The sequence below is a fragment of the Salvia splendens genome, chromosome 2 (assembly GCF_004379255.2).
Source record: "Salvia splendens isolate huo1 chromosome 2, SspV2, whole genome shotgun sequence".
In the NCBI taxonomy this organism is placed as follows: Eukaryota; Viridiplantae; Streptophyta; class Magnoliopsida; order Lamiales; family Lamiaceae; genus Salvia; species Salvia splendens.
In genome coordinates, this window is record NC_056033.1 from 16,284,947 (window position 1) to 16,296,352 (window position 11,406).

Below are 11,406 nucleotides of genomic sequence, written 5' to 3' on the forward strand. Positions count from 1 at the left end.
GAAGCGAGAGGGAACGCCTTGATCAAGTGGCAACGACATTTGCTAACTGATCCACCCGGACGGTTATCTTCCATATAACTTGATCCAATCTGCGCGTATCGCTCTCTCGATCTCCACCCCAAAAACAGTAAGATGTCATAATTTGATCATCTTTCATGATTTATTGAACAATTTATCTTCATATATAAACAATATAATTAGTTCAGTTTTTAATTTAGTGTATAATTTACTTCATAGTATTATTGAATTATAATTATAATTGTAAGGGTGTATGTACTAGAAAATAAACTTATTAAGGTCAAAGCTTTAAGCTTTCACTTTCTTGAAATTGTTTGTTGATATGAATAACTTGGTTATTAGAAAGAATATATAATTAATACATAATTTGTGTTTCGTATGTTGCGTGAGTTGTCGTGGAAAATTACTACTCCATTCGTTCCATATTTCATTTTTGTTTGTCTCAATCAAAATATTTTTGTTTCATATCTGAAATAAAATTTCTTTATTCTCTCTTCTCTCATCTCTCGAAAATAGTCAACTATATTTTTCTCTTATATATTACATTCAAGCATCAAAAATCTCGTGTCATTCAAAAAAATTGGTCGGGATGAAGGCAATATTACAAAATTTTACGTAACTACTAGAACATGGTCACAAACTCTTGCAGTTCGAAGAAGGGTACGTAAAAATACAAATTGTGTTCGATTGAAAACTTAAAAGATGCTTGATTTCGAGGAGAAATCTGCAACAACATTTGCCTCGCGACAAATATACTCCACTGCATATGCATATGTATCCATAATTCCTTACATGATTAAACTATTCATATGAATTTTGTTAACCTATTCATATGAATTTTTGAACTATTGCCTTTTCAAGTTTTTATTTACGTACCTAATCTTTCATCCGTGATTTTATTAACCCATTCTTAATAATTTCAGTTGAATATCAAGTTTTCGTTTTTCTTTGGTTTGTAAAACCGTGCTGCAACATATGCCTAGATTAAATAAAGGGTTGGACTCTAATAGTAACAAATAAAATAAAAAAAGGCCCAAATGATTAAGCCGTAGGATATAAGTAGAAATTGGGCCCAGTGGAGTAATAGGGAAGAAGCAGACTCTACAACTTTTGGGTTGGGCCTGATGGGGTTAAGTGCAGACAACAGAGAGCGGCTAGCTCTTTAGTAGTACTAATGGTCCAGCACCAGCCAAGCCTCTACTCGGAGCACCAGCTTGGCTCGTGAATAGTTATCCGTTATTAATTTAAGATACAAATATTTTTGTGTTGACATCCATAACGTAGGTTATTGACATAGTTGTTAGTTATCAATTAAGAAAAAAGAAATCGTATTTACTTTTGTGGGAATAAATTTGTTTTCAACTTTTCAAAAAGGATAAATGGTTCTTCATCTAGCATGTGGTGACTCGAACCTCTGACTTATTGGTTAGAGGGGAAGCGTCTTATCAACTAAGATGCACTACAGTGTCTGGTTTTGTATAAATACTGTCACATGAATGAGTGTTTGGTATGTTAGATAAATAAAACAAATATTTTAACTTTATTAAATTTATATTATATTGTACAAAAATACCCCTAGTATTTCTCAATTAAAATGAAAGGGGTGAAAGATTTGAGGGTAATAAGGTAATTAACTTTAATTAGGTATCACGATTGTATAACTGTATTTTAATGTATTTATTTATCCAACTATTTGCCGAGTTTATTTGATACATAAAAATATTTACATATAAAAAGATTGAACTAAAATAAATAGTACTCCCATTATTCTTGAAAAACATAGCTATCACATTCATTAAAGATTACAATCAGTAAAAGCCATAAAGCCTTTGTTTTATTCATACTAATTCTATATGTAGATTTTGTCGGAATAAAATGCAAATCTGCATCATGTGATCAACGCTCACTGCACCCTGCACCACAACATGAAACATATTAAACTACCATCTTTTTCATATTTCACATATAATTTTGTCAATTATTCAACTATGCATGGACATAGATGCAACTTAATAATTTGAAAGAAAATTTTAGAAGAATATCGCTTTTAAGAAATTTCGGATACTCACTGAGGCATCAATTATGGACAAGAATATCATAATTATATTTTGAATTCATTCTCACTTATTAAATAAATTCGATTATTAGAACTGATCAAATCAAAAATAGAAAATATAATCCTGTAATTGCCATTTTTCAAAATAAATATTACTGCTTATGATGATTATAGAAGAATTAATTTTATTTTCATAGTAATAAATACCATCATTAAAAATTAATTCCGCAATGGGTTTGCTTACTCAGAGCAATCGGTAGAAGGGCTAATTGTGTACGGAATATTGACACCACATTGGCCGGGGAGGCCGGCAGCCTTGTCGAGGTCCGCGTCAGGGTATGAGCTGGCAAGGGATTTCAAACAGTTGCAAACACTCTGCTTGTCTGGCGTCGTCTTGGCAGAGCCATAGAGACCATTTATGCCGCCGCAACATTCCCCTAGGGGACCCTTCCCGGTCAGGTAGGGGAGGCATGGTTTGAGGTACGAAACCACTGCACCACATCCGATCGCGGCCTCACTTGGCGAAGCAATGGCAGCGATAAATGCGGCCGCGACGAGAACCGAGCACATCAACTTCATCATACCTAGATAGAACTTGTTGAATTATATGTTGTTCTTATGGAATTGTAGATTGAGATTGAGATTGAGATTGAGATTTAGATTGTAATTACAATGTGTTTGTAGTTGTGCATGAAGGTGGTCGGTTTATATAGAGTGTAATGTGGTTAATCTATTTGATTTGTAATGTTTAGGTCGTTGTGCTGGACTATTGATGTCACAATTAATTAATGTATTGCAAATATAGGTGGAAGATACGAGTTAGCATAATTCAATCACAAATTAATTTTCGGAAGTAAGGTAAATTAGTCAAATATAGGATGAATAAAATTTTGACACGCACATTTGACCTTTTCTTGGCCCTTGTGAAATAATAATAGAACTTATTAATTAAGATGAGACAAATCGAACTAGGTCGGCCCTATGCTACATCTCTAATCTAAATGAATTTTGTAAAATTCAATAATTTAATTTTCAATTGATGAACAACTTTAGTTCATTTTAAAGTGCTATTACGATATTTGAAATAATACAACTTGTAGTATAAAAATGTGACCATTTATTTATTGCAAACGTAACACTTGTAGCTGTTTAAATATTTGTGAAGTTGAGATATAGAATTGAAATGAAAATGCTCAGGCCATGGTTGGGGAGGCCTGTTATTCATATTAGAATAAAAAAAGTTATAAAAATAATGACTTGTATTATTGGAAATTAATTAAACTTGTAAATTGTAACATTCCTAAGTCAAAAAAACAATAAATTGTCCCCACCTTCTATCACTCCACCAATATGCAAAAGCTACGTGCGTTTCAACTAACGGTGGACTAATTTACGATGGGGCCTACTAAATTTTGTAGTCTAAATTCTTCTGACTTCATTCTCACTTGGATTATATTCCGTCACCAGTCGAGTTCGACACGAATTTTATAAAATATAAAAGAATGTGTAAAAAAAAGATAATAGAATGTGAAACTCATTTCTAAATCGATGACACATTTTGATAATAACACGAGATTCTAGGAGATGTTATTTTGTGTATTAAGTGGAGATCAAAGAAAATAATATATTTATATTAATGGATAGAGAACTTTTTCCAAAAAAATGAATCCAGTGCCATTTTCATGAATTTCTCCACAACTGTCATGTTATATATGTATAGATGTAGATTAACAGTCTCATTATATGCAAATTCATCCCTTAGTGTAGAACTAGAGATCAAATTAGAGCTCTTAGATATAGATATTGATGGATGAGATGATGTAGCGAAAATTTGCGTCCTTCATCAGTTTGCCAAATTACCTCATCTAAGGGTCATTTTTATCAAATTACATTCATAGTTTATTACTTCATTCTAGTAGGTTTATTACTTCATTCCAGTAGTTGATTACTTCATTATAGTGTTTATTACTCACTACGTTCATTTGTAGTTGAGGCATTTCTTTTCGGCACGGGATTTAAGAAAATTTGTTTTAAATGAGTTAAGTAAAAGAAGAATAAAGTTAAAAGGAAAAAGGTTGAGAGATGAAGAGAGAGTGAAGTACTTTTTGCCAAAAAAAGGAAATGACTTAGCTACAATGGGACAACCCAAAAAGGAATACGGCTCAGTTACAAAGGGACGGATGGAGTAATTCATTCCACTTTGAATTTGAATTCATTTAAACTTTTTGCAAATTTTAAAGCGAATTGACTTATAAAGTGTTTTAAAAATGAAGTATTTTTTTATTTATTATGATTTATTCATATGTCAATGTTGATGAGGTTTCTAAAAAGAAACGTGTCGTCTTATTTGGGACAGACTAAAAAGAAAAACGTGTCATCTTAGTTGCGAGCCTGCGATAGATGGAATAGTTATAAAATAAAATACTTCAACAAATTGTTGAAACGTAAAAGGAGTGGAATAATTTTCTGATATATTCATTCCCGGTGATTTGTACATCTTATATAGGCTAAGGAATATCTATACAAGGAAAATTAGAATAAGGTAAAAGATTTCAAAAACTATCTTCCTAACATCTCGTGAATAATTTTGAGTGATTTTCCATGGTTTCTTCCAATCTCTTTGATTCTGCAGGATCTCCTTCCAACACTCCCCCTCAAGTTAAGTGACGGGATTCCCGAAGCTTAACTTGCCCAAAACTTCTTGAAAGTTTTTCACCGATACTGCCTTAGTCAAAATGTCGGCCAATTGGTCTTCATATTTCACATATGGAATTTCCACTATCTTCCCTTTAAGATTATCCTTTATGAAGTGACGATCAATTTCGACGTGTTTAGTCTGATCATGTTGAAACGGGTTCTCTAAGATATTGATGGATGCCTTATTATCACACAACAATTTGCATATCTTTTGCGACTCTAAGTTCAATTCCTTCATCAACCTTCTAAGTCAAAGTATCTCGGTTAGTCCACTCTTAATCTCCCGAAATTCAGCATCAGCACTTGAGAGAGCAACTAATTTCTACTTTTTATTTCTCCACATGACTAGATTGCCACCAACAAAGGTGAAGTACCCTCCCGTAGAACGACGATCTAGTGGGTTTCCTTCCCAATCTGCGTCAGTGTACCCATGAATATCTATACGCCCATTCTTCCGGAACAACACTTCATGGCCAACACTTCCCTTCAAATAAACAGCTCTCAACGCAGCTTCCCAGTGATCTTCTTGGGGACTGTGCATGAATTGGCTAAGTATCCCCATACCATAGGCAATATCCGGTCTAGTGTGAGAAAGATATATGAGTATCCCAACCAGTCTCTGGTATCTTCCTCGATCAGTGCTCGCCATCCCTTTACAACTTGAAGACCGTGATTCTGAACAATTGGAGTGTCTGACAGTTTGCAATCTAACATGCCTATCTCTGTCAGAAGATCAAGAATGTACTTTCTTTGGCAAATGAAGATTCCCTTGCTAGACCTTAGCATTTCGATTCCCAAAAAATATTTTAGATCTCCAAGATTTTTCATCTCAAATTCAGTAGCCAGATGCTCCTTGAGTTTTTCTATTTCTTCTTTGTCATCTCTTGTAATTATCATATCATCCACATAAATAATTAAACACATGATCTTCTCGCCAACTCTCTTGGTGAAGAGAGTATGATCTGAGTTACTCTGCCGATATCCATATTTCTTCATCACTTCAGTGAATCTTCAAAACCACGCCCTAGGGGACTGTTTGAGCCCATAGAGAGTCTTTCTCAGTTTGCACACCTTCCATTCTCCAAATTCCTTAGAGAATCCCGGTGGTGCTGCCATATAGATAGGATCCTCCAGCTCTCCATGCAGGAATGCGTTGGTGACATCATACTGGTGGAGTGACCAATCTTTATTTGCGGCAATAGAGAGTAGCACGCGGACAGTGTTCATTTTGGCGAATGGAGAAAAGGTTTCGGAATAATCAATTACTTGAGTCTGTGTGTAGGCTTCTATACGAGTCGCGCCTTGTACCTCTCAATACCCCCATCTTGTCTTTGTTTAATTGTGAAAATCCAACGACATCCTATTGTGTGCTTCCCCTCAGGAAGTGGACTAACTTCCCACGTGTCGTTCCGCTTCAAGGCTTTCATCTCGACTAACATCGCATCCCTCCAATGTTTCAATTTTACTGCTTCTTCAAAGGTTCGGGGAATCTCATCCTCGTACAGAGCTAGCTGTCTGAAATGCCTTCGCCATCTTTGAGATATTAGATTTGGCGAAGTTCGCCACAGAGTATCTGTTCTGTCTTCCGATCCTTTCAGGTGAATATCTCTTGGGAGGAATGCCTCTCGTGCTTCTTAGAGGTAGTACATATTGACCAGTATCTTGATCAATAGTATTGTCTTCTTCTTCTTCTTCTTCTACACCAGAGGGGTCAGGAGTAACAGCTGTATCTTCAAAATGTGGATTAGGGATTACCTCAGATACTTCGAATTCCGACCCGGTTGAATCAGTTGAACGCAACAGAAGCGTGTGAATCCCATTTGTGGACGGGATCAGCCCATGGATAGTGCCAACTTGCTCTGTTGGTCCCACATTAGAGGTACTTGGCACAAAACAACAAAGGGAGTCATACTCTCTACTCTCCCCCTAACTCCCAAGGTGTTTGTGATAGTAAAATTCAGACTCGAGAAAATTACAGTTCATGGTTGTAATTACTTGTTTGGTTTTAGGATCATAACATCTATAGCCCTTTTGTTTATCTCATACCGAGAACAAACACAAATTTAGTTGCAAAAGGTTCAAGTTTAGATCTTTCGTATTTAGGAATATGGACATAAACCGAACAATCAAAAATCCTGGGTGGCTGAGATAGAGAAGATGGTACTTGGGTTAAAGTAGACAAATGGTCTAAAGGGGTTTTATGATTCAAGGTTTTTGTAGGAAGACGGTTTAGGAGGTATACTGATGTGGCTACACCTTCAGGCCAGAAAAAGGATGGGGTTTTGGAGTCTTTAAGGAGTGCTCGAGTCATCTCAAGAATTATCCTATTTTTCTTTCGGCTACCCCATTCTGTTCAGGTGTATGAGTGCATGAGGTTTGATGAACCAAGCCATTTTCTTTAAAAAATTGAGACATAGAACTATTCACAAATTCCCCACCATTATCAGATCCTAAGATTTTAATTGAGGTTTGGAATTGGGTCTGGACCACTTTATAGAAGATGACAAATTTATCAAAAACTTCGGACTTATGTTTCAAAAAATAGACTCAAGTAGTTCTAGTACAATCATCCAAAAATAAAACAAAATATTTAAAACCCAGATTGGTATTGAAGGGTGCAGGACCCCACACATCAGAATGCACAAGTGAAAAAACAGTGTCAACACGAGTATCATTAGGCTTAAACGAGTTTCTATGGCTCTTGGCCAAAACACAAGTCTCACAAGAAAACAGTCTAGGAAATTTAAGGTTTGGAAAAAGAGATTTCAAATAACCTGGAGAAGGATGACCCATTCTTCGGTGCCAGAGCCAAGTATCATTATTTGTGGATCCGTGAGCAAGCATCGCCGCACCATCTAGTCCAGCAATCTCATCTAAAAAATAGAGTCCCCGACGCTCAGTGCCACGTTCAATAATCTTCCCCGTCCGGATAGCCTGTAATAAGCAGAAGTTGGGGCGCATCAGCAAAGTACAATCCAATTCCTTCGTCACATGACTAATGGACATCAATTTCTGAGATAGATTTGGAACACATAGACAGTTCGAGATACGCAAATCAGGTGAAATTTCTATAGTTCCCGCCCCTTTAACTGGGGTTAATCCCCCATTTGCAGTCTGAATATGAGTTTTGGGGGTTTTATGAAGGCTCACAAAATCATTTTTATCATATGTCATGGTATCAGTTGCCCCGCAATAAAAAATCCACCCCGTATCATCAATTTTCTCACTACCCAAGGCCTCAAACGCATAAGATAAATTATCTAGGGGTGCGAATGAGTTTTTACAAATAATGGAGTGTTCAGTGACATTATTTGTAGTGTGGGGTAAAAAATGTAATTTATCAGAACTTGAGGATTTAATAGGAAATGTATTATTGGGGTTAGGGTTTTCAACCCCCAACCCGTTACCTTCTTCTCTGCCGCTACATTCAACCCACTGGGACGAAGCAGTCATTGCTCCGAAAACCTTCCCTGCTTCGCCGTCGCCTCGCTTGCCACCGCCGGCTTGGAAACCTCCAGTCTCCGGCCCTTTCTCTTGGGACTGAGGTGTCTCCTGACCAGCCCCTGTTCTCGTCGAACTCTTTCCTCCACCTTCAATTTCGATGGCGATTTTGCCTTTCGCGACCTTCTTCTCCTCCCACCAGTCGGGATATCCGACCAATTGAAAGCAGGTCTCCCTCGTGAGCTTGTTCATTCCACAATGGGAGCAACATAGTTTCGTTTTGTCGGGTGGTTTGTTTTCCCGAAGATTAGAGGCGGTGAAGCGCGACGACGGCTGCTGCTGGTTCGTGTTCGACGGTTGCGGCGGACGGTATTCACGGGCTCTAAAGCCAAACCCTACTCCCGATGATGAGTCACTCCCGTAGGCGGTGGAGGGTGATTCGGACGCCGGTGACATGATTTTCAATCGAGCTGCCTCCCATTTCACCCATCCATACGCCTCATCGACTGAGGGATATGGATCCTCCTTGAGGATCTCGCGTCGGACCCAATCATACTTTTCGTTTAATCCGGTGAGAAATTTGAACAATCTCAGTTCCAATTTGATACTTTGATACTGTGAAACACCTTTATCACGCAATCGACGGTCTTGTGTGGGCACCGATAGACATCCATCCATAACCAATGGAGCCTACTCCAATAGGCCTCCAAACTCGTTTCCCCCTGAATGATTCTGCTTGCTTTCTCTCGCAGGTCATAGAAGAGATATGAATCTACCGAACTAGCAAAGGTTACGGCAAGTGTATCCCATAGAGATTTTGCTATTTGGTGATGTGTGAAATCGGCTCTAATGTGTGTCTCCATGTTGTCAATGATCCATGAGAAGACTATCAAGTCTATCTCCTCCCAATCGGTGTATCCCTTATCTCCCAGTCACGGTGGAGTCGGGATTCCCGTGATGTGGCAGTAGACTCCTCTGCCGCCGATGGCCACCTTCATTAGGTGTGCCCATAGTGAGTAGTTTGAGCCATTCAACCTGAAGGCTACGGTAACACTTTTGCTCGATCTGATCTTCTCTGCAATCGGTTCAATTTCTTCCTTATTTTCGGTCATCTTGAATGTGTTGGTTTCTCGCCGTCTCGGTCTAGAATTGTATATTGAGGGCTATGGGGATATGATGACATTTTTTAGAGCCTAACCTGCTCGGATGCCATGTTGAAACGTAAAAGGAGTGGAATAATTTTCTAATATATTCATTCACGGTGATTTATACATCTTATATAGGCTAAGGAATATCTATACAAGGAAAATTAGAATAAGGTAAAAGATTTCAAAAAATATCTTCCTAATGCCTCGTGAATGATTTTGAGTGATTTTCCTTGATTTCTTCCAATCTCTTTAATTCTGCAGGATCTCCTTCCAACACATATTTTGTCTCACATTGAAAGTGAAACATAAAACGTTTAAGGATGTCTCTATAAAAGAGAAACAACCAAGAATGGTTTCTTAGAATTTATAGGCCCAACAAATAAATATGTGCTATTATGAATTTCTTGTATTTATTTATTTATTTGTAAATATTGATTTTTAAATATTCAAATTAAATTTTATAAATAATAAATATTTTTTAAAATTTTATTTCAATTGTCGGTTTAACTGTTGAACCGGCGGTTCCGGTTTCGCATTTCATTGAATCTGAACCGAACCGTGTGAATTGTCGAACCGTCCGGCGGTTTGGAACCGCCGTGCCGTTTCTGTTTCTGGTTCTGGTTACGAACCGGCAGTTAACCACCGGTTTGGTTCGATTTGAGCAGATCTATCCACAAAGACTAATGTGTCAACTCAAAAGTACTACGAAGCCATCTCAATTATTATTTAGACGATCAATAAAAGGTTTTGATTTTTAGATTAAATCTAACAAGATTAAATCAACAAAACAAGATTAAAAACAAAATAAACTGATATGAGGCTTATGGATATGAAATGTAGGTTTCTTGATTCCATGCAATGACTTTATGTTGTTATAACCTATTTGATATCTATGTCATTTTATGTCTCTACATTGATAAGAGGATCACTTGATTACATTAAGCCTCATCTCTAAGTACCAAATCCATTGATTAAACATCTAGCATTAATGTACGCCTCTAATATGTAGTATCTAACTCCCTAAAACTTAGGATCAAAGCCCTCACACAACTCTCTCAAATTCTATTGATTAAGGTCTCAAATTCTATTGATTAAGGTGTTATCAGTTCTTATTACTAACTTAGCTATTTGATTGTTCGATTAATCTAGCTAAGTCTACAATGATTCAAGAGGTAACTAATAAATTGAATTGTTAAAGTCCAAGAACATACAAATAGCAAGAGAAAGACATTGACAACCAAAAAAACTAAGTTAAACTAAAAAAAATGGCATCGTCACCAACAATCCCACCATAATGGTTTTGCTACTCATAGTGTTCAAAGATTTAAATAAAGACATGGTTGAAAACAATGAAAATATTGAAATAACTATACTAGATAATCCCTAGAGTGATTTGACTAGAATGGAAGTTCATCTTCGAGCTCGGATCGATCTCTTGCCTTCTTTTTCTATTCATCAAGTTCTAGGTTAAAAATGAGAGTGAATGGGGGGCTTAAAGTCTGCCAAAATTCGTGCCCTAGATTTCATTTATACCCCAACTAAAAAAGGAAAGAAATTTGTAGTCTAATCTGTTGTTTTAAACTGACAACTTTCATTTGACAATTTCCTCCCTTTAACCTAAAATTTGTGTCAAATGTAAATCTAATTCTTTTCAACCTATCAACTCTATCCATAGGTTTTACATTTCCATTTTGGCTCATCAAGAAATAAGGCCTCAAAGCTCAAACGGGCTAATTAGGAATATTTCATAGAAACATGTTTGAAAATGGGTATTGGCTAACAAAGACAGTCTAACTCGATCTTCTTAATTCAGCCCCATTATGTAAATTCAGTTTGATGTATTGAAGCCTGACAAATATTCTCAAGTTTGTTTAATACTTAATTTATTCCACGTCGTACATTCCCATATCAGGCTAATTTTTCTTAATTTCAAATCTATTGGATAATTTAGAAAATCAAATAGTCAAAATTATGATTTAATCCGCCATTTTTTTTATTTATAATATAAAATGCAACATTCGATCGTTGACACTTCAGGCGCGACTC

General features: G+C 36.6%; 1 protein-coding gene across 1 annotated transcript; it reads right to left on the reverse strand.

Moving 5' to 3' along the window:
- Positions 1 to 1,756: 1,756 nt before the first annotated feature.
- LOC121768278 (non-specific lipid-transfer protein 2-like) lies at positions 1,757 to 2,764 on the reverse strand. The gene is made up of 2 exons (XM_042164722.1): positions 2,319 to 2,764; positions 1,757 to 1,931 (listed from the first exon to the last, which is right to left on the reverse strand). Exons 1-2 carry the CDS (start codon positions 2,654 to 2,656, stop codon positions 1,922 to 1,924), a joined length of 348 nt encoding a protein of 115 aa, XP_042020656.1. The 5' UTR covers positions 2,657 to 2,764; the 3' UTR covers positions 1,757 to 1,921.
- Positions 2,765 to 11,406: the final 8,642 nt, after the last annotated feature.

Coding starts and splice junctions, on each gene's coding strand:
- LOC121768278 (XM_042164722.1), bottom strand. CDS start 2,656: ATGATGAAGTTGATGTGCTCGGTTCTCGTCGCGGCCGCATTTATCGCT.